General features: G+C 31.4%; 1 protein-coding gene across 1 annotated transcript; it reads right to left on the reverse strand.

The window, feature by feature from the left end:
• Window positions 1-466: 466 nt before the first annotated feature.
• On the reverse strand, window positions 467-10,536 carry LOC145328009 (uncharacterized). Its single transcript, XM_080171545.1, has 11 exons — window positions 10,358-10,536; window positions 9,911-9,960; window positions 8,801-8,842; window positions 8,431-8,492; window positions 7,927-8,067; window positions 7,052-7,129; window positions 6,455-6,557; window positions 5,430-5,607; window positions 4,822-4,933; window positions 1,027-1,207; window positions 467-584 (listed from the first exon to the last, which is right to left on the reverse strand). Exons 2-11 carry the CDS (start codon window positions 9,925-9,927, stop codon window positions 467-469), a joined length of 1,032 nt encoding a protein of 343 aa, XP_080027671.1. The 5' UTR covers window positions 9,928-9,960; window positions 10,358-10,536.
• Between the last annotated feature and the right edge of the window lie 2,569 nt (window positions 10,537-13,105).

Genomic DNA, 13,105 nt, shown 5'->3' on the forward strand with positions numbered 1-13,105 from the left:
TAAGTAAAAAATGATTTTAATAGGAATTTTGAAGTAATGATAAATTTAGGACAAAAAGTTTCACATAATTATTGTTTTATTTTCAAGAGGTGCAAACAACTGTTTTTTTTAAATAGACTTGGTTAAGGTTTCTTTTTAAGAGGTGCTACACTCACTTAATGACATATCGTCATAGGAATGATTAAGAACGAAAAATGATGAGTTACAAGTCTTGAGTTTCTTTAGATAAAATATAAATTAACATTTTGATGGATAATATAAAATGAAACTGTTTATTTCCTGAACATGATGTCAATTGTGATACTCAAGCTCTCAACTAAATTTTTATACATTCATGAATTTTTGGAGTAAAGATACTCTACAATTCATTTAATTGTCAGTTTGTTTGTATATTCGGATTCAAAAAGACGTAATACAATACAAATGACTTAAATTTAGTATCCAAATAATGTGTAAGTTGAAAAATTTATGAATGCATTCCTATAAAGGCAAAGAATATAAACGGACTGTGGCTGTTTGGAGCGCAGATCTCTATAACTTTCTTTCTCTTCTGTCCCTTGTGCTTCTTCTTCTCATGTGGAATTCTAGAGTTAAACTCAACAATTATTGAAATAATTTCAACATTTGAAAAATGCGACAATTTTTTTTGAATAAAGCCATCTTAATAAATCATGTAAAGTTTATACGAGGCCTTGATTATTTAGAGGGGCAGTTTCACTCTTGTTTCATCTTGAACACAAACGAACCTTTTGGGGAAAACGCCATTTTGGTGCTTATTTTATGCTAAGAAAAAGTTAGAGGGGCTTCGTAGAGATAGCCCTCCGAAGTGGCTATAAATATTTTTTTATCTGCAAAAATTGGGTTCGGCGATAAAAACAAAACAAAAAAAGGATTCAAAGGAATAATCCTTATTTTATTAAGGAACACAATTTTGAATTGCTTGAACTTATATATTATAGAAGCTTCGCTGTATAAAATCGCTTGCTCTAAATAGTTTCCAATGTACAATTATTGTTTGCTTTTTGCCTGAAGGTTGTAACTGTAGTTTTTGGCTTTTCTTTCTTTTTCTTTTTAGGTTTCTCCTTTTCTTTGTGTTGATACGTTTGTGGTACATCATGCTTGATAGGTTCATTTACATGCTTGTTCAGCAGGTCAAATAGTTTGTTGATGTCCTTGTAGGGAATTACTGCGTAGTAGTCCTTGGGGTCTAGAAAATTAATTCATTTCAGAAGTTTAAAACGCGCAATTTTTATGTTTGGGACCTTACCAGTGGCCTGCACATCGTCACACCAGGGGAAGGCAAGTATTGATGAGGAGAATAAATGAAAAGATTTGAAGGGGGTGTTGACACCCCTCTACCTATCCCCTTATTCTGTATCCTTATGGACCAAAATATAATTTTAATGAAGAGACACTTTTAAAAACATATAAACATCTCATACTATGACGTATTTACGTAGTTATCGAAAAATCTTCAATTATTATCTCTCTTTTCTTGCAAATTAAAGAACCAACAAGGATGACAACATCCATAAAAGCGAAGCACTGAAACGGTAAGACACACGGACATTATCACTTGTATTTTGTCAGAACTGAATAAACAGAATATAAATGTATAAGAGTCGAAGCAAAATTGTAAGTAAATTTGTTGAAAAACTGCTTGATACAGGTTAATGTTTATGGACATACTTACATTTTTAGGACTTGATTATAAAGTTGCGTATAATATTGTACTTTGTTGTCCCAGGAATCAGTATACGAAAAATCAGATCAATTGGATAATTAGATCACATAAAAATTTGTTGTTAAAAAAGTAAAAAAATCAACATGTTTAAAATGGACGTACGGACATTCTGGTAATGATTATAGAGTTGCTACGCTTTCTAAATCGTACCTAACTACTACAGGAATCACCATGCAAAGTTTTAAATCAATAGGACAATTCTAACATGCCTAAATTAATGAAAAAACAGACGTACGGACGGACTGACCCTAATTATAGAAAAGCTTCGCTTTTAAAAATAAAGATGTAGTTTGAAAACATGTTTTAAATGTTAGGAAAACTTTAGTAAAACAAAATATTTTTAACTAATTACAACTTTTTAAAGCCAAACAATGCATTCTTGTTTTTTTCTTCAACACTACAAAATATTATATTATTGAAAAAGTGTTTGAAGCTTAAACATTTTATTCCTTTATAAGGATTTTACAAAAAAATCTTTACTTTCTTGTGATGTTTGTAGAGTTGCTACGCTTTCTTAACTGTAACTGACAATATGCCTAAATTTACAATAAGAGCCGTTTGTACGGACGGACCGAACCTTAAAGAAGAAATGCTCCGCTTCTTAAAAGCTTGACCTTGTTACTGAATTTTGTAGCCTAAAAAAGTCACACGATGTCTTTGTGTGTGTCTGTGTCAAAGGATATCTCTAACCACTGAACCAGTATGATTCTCCTTTACTGTGAAAATTCCTATAGATTCAGGTAGTTGGCAAGGGGATGTGTATCTTCATACTCCCAAGAATTTTTTTTATTGTATTTTTAGTGAAGGGTTAACTTATACCCCTCCCTTTCCTCAAGTCTTAGAGGCCTCTAGGGGCGAACCGCAAGATGTAAAATAATGTATAATAATTAGAATTCTGAAGTAGGAGTATAAATGTTAAATTGTGTAATGCAGTTATGATATTTAATTTCATTAAGTTTAGTGCAATATTTAGAAATTCTATCCGTGTCGTGTTCTAGATGTTAAAACATACATGAAACATTTAATTATTACGTTTGGTTAACCTTTTAACATATAGGGGGTTAAAAATATTTTTTTTTAAGGACAAATTTAATATGTTTTTAAACATGTATTTTTATAAATCTTTTTAATTGAAGAGTCCAAGAAATTATGCGTTGATGTGAATGAAAACGTGTAAAAAAAGGGAAGAGTAGAAAAAAGATAAACTGCTTGTCGAATTATTAACTAAATTATTCTAAAACCATTAATGTGTATTACATCAAGGTTATGAACCCTAATAAAGTCATTAAACAATAATAAAATACATATTTTGAATTTATATGCAGTTGCCGCGGAAACAAAAATGCAATATTAAATGATTTAACACTTTTTCGTTGCCAAATCCCGTGGACCATCAGAACAAAAAAAGCCCATAATTTATATCTGTAAAATTAATCAATTATCCATAATAAAACATGAATTAAAGATTTAACCTTTCTTCTGTCATGTCATACGTTTACTTCTATTTATGAAAAATTGTTTTGATGACAGATAGAATCTGGACCATCAACCAGAGATTAGGAGCTACAAACCGAGATATCTATTTGAAAACATGTTATCCTTATAATAAAGTAACCGGATCTGTGTGCGCCTGTCTGTGTCGCATTGGTCCTGGGAAAGTTTATATCTAGGTATTTTGGGTGGGGCTACCAGAAATCACCCATAGAAAAAATGAACCCCTTCCAAAAACTTTTTCTTTTAAAAACTACAATAGAAAGTGGGGAGTCGACCCTATAGAGGCATCTAAAACATAAATAAGATTCATATAATATAGGGTGGTAGGTTTTATTTGTCCTAATTTATGTGAAAATTCAGAATGCTACCCTTTTTTTTTGCCAAATTCAGATTTAGCTGTTGTATACCTTTTGACACTAAAAATTGCTTTGAAAAAGGATATTTTAGCCGCGACTGCCAGGCGGCTGAGAAATGTAAAATAGATGAGGCCATGTTGACTGTAGTATTCGGATTGTGGTAAAAATAAATAGCTCATTCTTGATCTAATCAGTTCTTTCAAAGGCTCGGCAGCCGCGACTAAGCCTCGAATTTAAACACGTTTAGATGCTTTGCAAATTTTGAAAAGAAAGGGATTGCCATATTTGGGTCAGGTTTAGACTCTAAATTTAGAATTGTAAACGTTGATTTTCTTAGATTTACAGGCGGCTGAACCTCGGCTGGTTCTTTCAAAGAAATTTTCTTTCAATTAAAAAAATATTTTTTTTACCCTAAACGGCCTCAGCTCCAAATTACTGGGCCTAACCTTGTTCTATACAAATACAGACTTGCAATGTTTTTGCTCAGATTCTCTAATGCTAGAAATTATCAGGGATATGGGGATATGCAACAATGAATTATAATTTAATCTTATTACACTCATTCATAAATGCTTATTTCTGTATTTGATTAATATTCAGGGGAAGAAAGTGTTGTAGGTTTATTTAAACATCATTATCCATTCCCTGCCTAGAAATCTTAGAATTAGATACAAAAATATATAAAATGTATTTAACCATACATCAATATTTCGCTTTCATACAATTTTTGCATTTTCCATGCTTTTTAAATATTTTTATTTATATTTTATTGCATTTTTGTGTCATTTTGAAAATTAAATGCTTCAATATTTGTCAATTTATTTGATTAAAATGTGTAAAAACTATAAAGAAGAGTACTTTTCATATAAGGGATATAGAAAAAACAAGAATGATAACATCCAAATGAAACAAAGCAAGTAGACGATCTTGATGTCTGAAGTTTTTTTATTTTAGGGATAATCCTATAATATAAAGCAGTAAGGTTTTTTACTTTAGCTCCGATAGCTACTTATTGATTTAGTTTTCACTTTTATGGAAGCTTCTTATAGGTTAATGGATTGTTTTAGGATATTTTTATATCTAAATTAGGTTTTGAGCTATTTTCCTTCTTTCCATACTCATAAGCATACAGCGCCGCTAGTATTTTTATGAAAGAGAGGAGTAAAGTGCAAAAGTTTTGGGTGTCAACACTAATACTTGAAAAGTAGCTACGCTACTCAAACTTACCCTTCGGAGCAGTTGAATGTGGAGTTTGTTTGGGCGCATTGTATTTATGTGTACTTGTTTCCTTGTTATTCTTGTGGGGAGGGTCGGGGGTTAACAAAGCATCTTTAGGAACCTACAAAAAACAAACTTTCGAAACTTTGGTTGGTACATTAATTAATCCTCCATTGTCCTATACTTTAGGACCCGTGTCAAGTTCTAAAGATTTAAAGCTTAGCTATTTTGGCAAAAAAAATGCTTCTCTGTAATTATTAATAAAGAAAATAATAGTGATTATTCTCATAGTATTTCCGCGGATTGAAAAATGAAAATTCCAGTTTTTTTGGTCTAAACTTAGCTATTTTGGCCAAAAAATTGCTTCTTTGTAATTGTTACAAAAATTCAGTTATTAATCTCATAGTATTTCCGCGGATAGAAAAATGAAAATTCCATTTTTTTGGTCCCGAAAGGCAACAAATGGGACAACAAAACTTGTATTGATTTAATTTCAATAATTGAGGATAATTATCTATAATACAATAAGTAACATGATTTTTCCGTATGGCTCAGAACCGGATACTTATCGGTTTCGAAGCAATACTAGAATGAAAATTAAAACTCATATGCATTACCTCGAATGGATCAAAAACACCCTGATTATCAACCCTTCTTGGTGGCTGGCGAACATTGCCAACTCTTCTGGGAGGCTGGCGCTTATTGTCCAATCTTCTTGGAGGTTGTGTGGGGGTGTAGGGTTGGTCCAACCTTGGTGGGTACGGGTCTGGCAAAGGTCTTGACACTGGAGTATATCTAAAAAATTAAATGCTTAGGAAATCTGTCTTTTAAGATCACTACGACGCCAGAATTTTTAATCATATATGCTTCTCAGAGCATTAGCATTGGGGGAAGAAGCAATAAAATAGAATGCTTTCTCTAAAAGTGCCTGGCAATCACAGAAGCCCTCCATATTTTAATAATAGATTGAAAATAAGGAAGTTTTTTTTAATGCCTAACCCCTGTGGGTGGCTCTAACCTTACGATTGTTTGTAATCCTTATTTTTAAAAGCGAAGCTTTTCTATAAGTAGGGTCGGTCCGTACGTCCGTCCGTACGTCTGAGACAGATAGCTTTTTTCGTTAATTTAGGCATGTTAGAATTGTCCTATCGATTTCAAACTTTGCATGGTGATTCCTGTAGTAGTTAGGTATGATTTAGAAAGCGTAGCAACTCTATAATCATTACCAGAATGTCCGTACGTCCATTTTAAACATGTTGATTTTTTACTTTTTTAACAAAAAATTTTTATGTGATCTAATTATCCGAATGTTCTGATTTTTGGTATACTGATTCATGGGACAACAAAGTACAATATTATAAGCAAAGCAACTCTAAAATCAAGTCCTAAAAATGTAAGTATGTCCATAAACATTATCCTGTATCAAGAAGTTTTTCAACAAATTTACTCACAATTTTGCTTTGACTCTTAATCATTTATATTCTGATTATTCAGTTATGACACAATACAAGTGTTAATGTCCGTGTGTCCTATCGTTTCAGAGCATCGCTTTTATGGATGTTGTCATCCTTGTTTAATGTTACATTTAATCAAAGTAAAGTGTAAATGCTAAAAATCATGTACATACATCTGTATAATATACCTTTCAGGGGGTTTCTGTGTAGGACCTCTTCTAATTGGAGGTTGCTCATATTGCTCATTCAGTGGCGGATTTTTGGGTGTCGTAGGCTCTTCTTCAATAGGATCTAAATTTTTTTGATGATTTTAAAAAATGGTTATTTGTCTAGTATGTTTAAAATTTTTCCTTAAATATTGTACTTCTATTTGAAGACTTTTAAAAAGCGAAGCTTTTCTATAATTATCTATAATCGTTACATAAAAGTCTGTACGTCCATTTAAAACATGCTTATTTCTCACTTTTTTGTCAACTAAATTTGTATGTTAAAATTATCGTATTCATCTCTTTTTTGAATACTGAATCCTATTACAACAAAGTACATTGTTATAAGCGAAGCATCAATATAATCATGCCCTAAAATGTAAGTACGTCTTTTAAACAGTACACAGTATTTAACAGCAACAAATAATTTTTTTTTTGTCAAAACTTATACATTTCTATTTTGCTTACTAAGTTCTGACACTCTACAAGGGTTAATGTTCATTTTTATAGATGTTGTCCTCCTTGTTTTGACTGAAAATAAATGAAAACTATGTGAAATATTGAAATATTTTGGTTTACCTTTTTCTAATAAATCCTGCATCTCAAGATTAAATAGAATATCTTGTATTGAATTTGGATACCCACTAAAGTCTCGGTCTGAAATAAAGCAGGGATACAAGGATAGATGCATGAGAGATAAATTACCCCCCCTCCCCTCTAACTGAAAGTACAAACGTCTTTCTTTAGGTAGATAAAATATAATTTTAAAGAGATTATTTAATCTTACATATCCCTATAAAAATGTTTATTCAATTTAATATTACTCAGAATTGCATACACGACAATTTTCTTTTATCTTGGCTGGCTGGCACAACATTTGATACAACTTGAATGACGTATTAGCATACAAGTTTCATATATTGAATGGTAGATCTTTTGGTTTATTACTCTACTACTGGCTACTCTCCCTAAGGAAAGGGTGGGGGTGGAAAGTCGACAACCCTCCACTTTTAATTTAAAAGGGAATAGTAATTTGAAGGGTGGAGGTATCCTCCCCAGAATAGTTATAATCCTTCACTGGACCTATATAAAGCATTAATAAAAAGAAGGCTACAGAGTCAGACAGACATCCTGTTACTTTTGTATAGGCTAATAACGGCCACAGTAAAAGTGTCTGACTATGACGTCAGAAAAAATTAACAATTAACCAATGAGAAGCCAGTTTTCACAATGGTAAAATATATAGCGGCCTCTCATTGGTTAGTTGTTAATTTTTTCTAACGTCATAGTCAGACACTTTTACTGTTTTTGCTAATAACTAGACTAGAATGTGGAAAAGAATAAAAATTAGAATGTATATAGTATAAATCAACAGAAATACAGTACAATCCAATAATAAAAAGTAGTAAATAAATAAAAGCAGCCACAAATTTATTAGATAAATTAAGTATTACCTATTATTTGTTCTTGATCCTGATTGTTGACCTCTGGTGGAATACCAGCCTCCAGGTGACCAGGAACAGACTGGTATACAGCACCTAGAGGATCACCTGACAGCAGGGCTGGGTTTATATCCACGTTGCTAGTCTCGGATCCTTACAAAAATAACATTTTATTGAAACTGCATTTTAGTATTTAACTTTTTAAAAGTAATAAAGATAGTCCTTAAATAAAAATAACAGGGCCAGAAAAGAGTCTAAAACAATCAAAAGTTTGGTTAAAAGCTTCTCCTGTAGATTAAATCAGTATCAGATAGTAAGAACTGTTATGCATTTCTATCAAATGGATATAGAAATGAAGAATATACGTGGATATTTTGACAGGGGAAAAATTGTCGTCAATTTAGGTTGTTAACATTGACATCACTTATTGGTCAGCTCGTTCATTCATAAGGATAAGAGGGGATGGGGTAATGGAGGTGGATTTACTTTGCTCTCAATAATGATCATTTTTTGTACCTGATATTACTTGGGTAACTGTACTGCCCGGGAATAGAGAATTTGCCAGTCCAACAAGATCCCTAAAACAGCTGGATTGCACTTTCATGCTTTGATATGAGTATAAACTATTATATAAAAGGTATTAATGTATAAAAGTAATAGGATGTGTGTGTGTCTGTAGCTTAAGATCTCGCTAACCACTAACCCAATAAGGTTCTTCTTTAAAGAGCCTACTCCATACTCCATGAAGGTCCAAACCCTAAAAAAAAACTATGGCTAATCACCCCTCTGCCAAGAAATCCCGCATTTCCCCTAGAGGTTTTTTTTTGTAGTTGTAGAGGTTAAGCCACCAATGATAAAATTGTTTAATTATAATTAAAATACTTACTGGTTAACAGGCGTTGCTAACTGCATCCTTCCTAGTTGGTTCCTGAAACAAATATATGTATATGGCAGTTATATTTTTTTGCACTTTTTAATATACAAGTCTCTAAATGTGTACACCTGTAAAATTGGCACTTTGTGTTCTACTGTACAGTTACACTAAAAAATGTTGACCCCTCTTTGAGGTTCTTTATAGTGCCTATTAAAGAAGACAAATTATTAAACTTTTAGCAGAAGTATCCCGAATGCCGTCATATTAGAATAATGGAATATTCTATTATGACGTCATTCGGGCCAAAAGTTTTTAAATTTATCCTTTTATTTCATGGGCTTAATATAGACCTTCCGTATTTTGATATTCTTCAAGTCCTTAAGGGTAATTTATGTTAAATCATATAATTTACATCAACGCATCTATGACCGTTTTCGGTCTTGTTAGTCTTACAAATGTGTATAAAATTAAGCATCATTAAATGGTATTAAACTAAAGCCCATTGTCTCAAACTAAAAGGTTGACTCTTGACTTTGACAAAGAGGCGAAGGATTTATAAAGATTGAGAGTAAGAGTCTTAAGGATTACATTCCAATAAAGATACAGAGACAAAGCTAAATATGGGTTCTAGATAGACGCTATCATACTATAATACAGTTTAAAATGCAGAATAACTAGTACTTACACATGATTGTGTTAAGCAGTTATCAAATGACTGAAGAACCCAACTTAAGGCCGTGAATTACCTAACACACACTCTTTCTAACACATTATTTTATGCTTTTATATCTTTTGTCTTTACATTTTCCTTGTTACTTTTATAGATACCCATTTAAATCTATGAATTTAATCATTTCAATAAAGGTAATCATTTCAAAATTCACTTTGTGTGTCCGCCTGTCTGTCAGTCCGTAACGCTATTGGGGAAACATGATATCCTTGGATGCTATTCAATATAGAAGGCTGAAATTTTTGGGTAAAGATACCCTATACCAATAAGCTTCCAGTATATAATTTATTTGGTCCGTCGGTCTGTCAGTCATGCCACAAAAATATGAATATTATAACATATAAAGAAAACATGATAAAGGTTCCGTGATTTTTTGCTTCTTTATTTAGTACCTGACATCTGGAGGCATGATAGGCAGAGGTAATGCATAATATCCAGCGCCCTACAATCAAATTATTTGATGAATTTATTAAGTTTGTTCATTCTGTTTTTTTATTTGATTTTTCAAGTTATATAAGGGTAATGGTAAATATTTGGACTGTATTTAAATATTTCCCCATTTTCGAAAAAAAAACTGGTTTTCTTTTCAAAGACGATCTATTTAACATTTAAAATTTTATTTTAAGATGCTTTAATGGGAGTTTTTTTCATTAAAAAATAGTTCAATCAAATTAATCTCTAAAAATCTCTAAACATCTAAGATAACGAAAAATGTTTTTTTTATTTTCGTTCAAGTCGTTTGAGTGTTTTAGGTTATAATTCTCCCCACTCCCTATTTTTTTTTTGGAATACAAAGTCCCTAGAACTTAGCCGCTAGTATAGTATAGTATTGAGTGTACCTGGTTCCGTTTCTGTCTTCTAAGAACCTGTCCTGCTTCTCTTTGTTCATGGCTGTTTCCAAAAACTTTAATTTTCGCGGATTTTTCAAATATTAATGACGACTTCTTGTTCTGTAGTTCACCTATTGGGGTTAGTCCATATTTATTTTGTATTTGAAATTGTTGGTTGTCTTGTATATGCCTGTAATAACAGTGTTCCTACATCTTTATTTATGCCAAAAATACATTTTATTGTCTTATTAGCTATAATTAGAACTAGATTATGATTATAAAAGATTCTTTCCTATTTTTAATTATGTTTAAAGGTTTACTTTCAACCACTTATCGCTCATTGTTATATAACCAAAGAGAGAAGATATTTAATAAAATCCCAAGAATTTTTAAGTTGATACAAAATAAAGCTATATTTTAGCTGATATGTAGGAGCACTGTTCCTGTGTGGCCCAGATTTGTTGACCATTTGTTGAGAACTTGAAATGTTGTAAAGTTCTACACCAACACTACTAAAAGATAGAGATTTGGCACCGGTAAATCAGTATTTTTTCCCTTATTTAAAAAAATAATCTTATAATAAATGTGTAAATACAAGGATTGATTTAGGACTGATTCAAAAGTGTTTCTATTAGAGACAATAGAAAAAATCATAGAGTTCATTTAAGATGTAAAGTTTTCGTGTAATAGTATTTTACTTTAGGTTATATTGGGTTGGGTACATTCTATGCTCGCTAGTAACTTTGAGAGAGAGCTTCACAAAATTTTGCAGAAGTGTTGGCGAATCCATTATTTTACCCCGAAGTAAATATAGAGTAAATGCCTTGTCGTATAAACAGTTAAAACAGCCACACAAATTAAAACTATCTGGCAATGATTGCAATATTTCAACTTTAAGTCAAAATATTGATCTTTAGTGGCATATCCTTGCCTTGGACTACTACTAGTTGTAGGAATATTATGAGAGCTGGTAAAAGTTTTGTTTCCATGTTGTTGTGTTTGTTGCTGTGTTTGTTGTTGTTGTAGTTGTTGGCATCCATATAACAATAATCCTTCTATATAACATAAACCTTAAAGTAAAGATCTATTAAATTTAGCGTATTTTTTTCTTCTACCAATATGGATATATAATTACTTGGATCTTACACCAGATTTGTATTTTCTCTAATAAAGTAAAAATTAGCAGCGGGCTTAAATAACGATTACACTCCTTACCCAATCCCCTCCCTTCCTACTTGATGAACGAACTGACAAATAAAGTAGATCCATGTTAGCAAGCTAAATTAACGACAATTTTTCCCCTGTCTAAATATCCACGTATTTTCTACATCCATTCTTCTAACATAACAAAGAAAAGTCGAAGAAAAATGGTCATAACTGAGATATAATCGACATGGCGTTAATCTGTCAATCTAATGTCATTTTGGTACAGTAAAATTTTGACAGGGTAGGCCATTTTATTTCTAGTTTAAGTCTTTATATTGTTAAGGTTTTTGGAATTTCCTTCGTCACTTCATTAGATTCTAGATGCTAGATGCGCAGTCGCTAGCAAAAAATTTACAAGGACGAGTAAATGAATCGTCCATTGTCCTATTATTCAGCAAGAGCGCTTGCAACACATGATACTTAAAGTGGATAGGGAGTATTTAGCCAGCTAGTAGTGGTACTTTATTAGAGTTCATGAAAATATGGTGCAACATCCAAGGAAATATATATCAAATCATATATATTGGAAAGAATAATTACACAAAAACAAAATCATATCTTATAAAAAAGCTGCACTGACAAAAAAAAGTTACGACGTTAGTCTGTATTTGATAATTTCGTTATTTATAATTTGGAATAAGGAATATTTTTTATTTCTATATATGTCACTCTAAAATTTTATTTATTATCATTGTAATAGTTAGTTTAAACTTTTAAGATAATTGCTTATTTGGATGAATAAATTCCATTTTGATGTATATTAACACCTAATAGTTACATTCTCAGGGAATCTGAACACATTGGACTGCAAATTATACTGGTATCCAAAGTTTTATAAACACGCTCTTATTGGTTAGCAAAAATTTTTTGGGTACTTTTATTGAATTTGGTGGAAGTGTTAACAATTTTTAAAAATAATTTTAATCTACAGAAAGGGTCATTTTGTTTATTATCATTGGTGATGTATATAAATTTATCTTCCATCCTATTATCCCTTAAGATCCCTTTATTTTCTTTATTCTCACCTTTAAGAATAATTAATAATGCCATCGAAAACTTGACGTCCATGGTTGATTTATTATTTTACACTATTTTAGATAAAACCTCTTAGTTTGTACTTTTACATTTTTTTGTCACATAATATCACTAATTTTATATAGATTATATCATATTTTTTATTTTTAAAATATTTTAATGCTTTTATACCATTTAAACTACTTTATATTTAATATTATTTTTTTTCTCCGCGACTTTCACTCTTTTTTAGCGTCTATAACTGTCTTGTGACAACTAAAAATATGCTACAGTAAATAAATTTTCCCAACTTTAGCGGACCACGAGCGACGCAATTACGGTACTTTCAATAAATGAAAGTTTTTATGTCATTTTGCTTTAGATGTTTAACAACGGTGTTTTATATAATAAGATAAATGTTTTATAGAACCAGTTGCGTGCACAGGGATTTGCCTTGGAGGTATATTTCTTAAGGTGGTAAAAAGGGGAAGGCAGGCCTTGCCAATTCAAATTTTAAATTGGTTATTGACACCCCTT

Source organism: Acartia tonsa, chromosome 1, assembly GCF_053477335.1.
Source record: "Acartia tonsa isolate MP-2025a chromosome 1, ASM5347733v1, whole genome shotgun sequence".
In the NCBI taxonomy this organism is placed as follows: Eukaryota; Metazoa; Arthropoda; class Copepoda; order Calanoida; family Acartiidae; genus Acartia; species Acartia tonsa.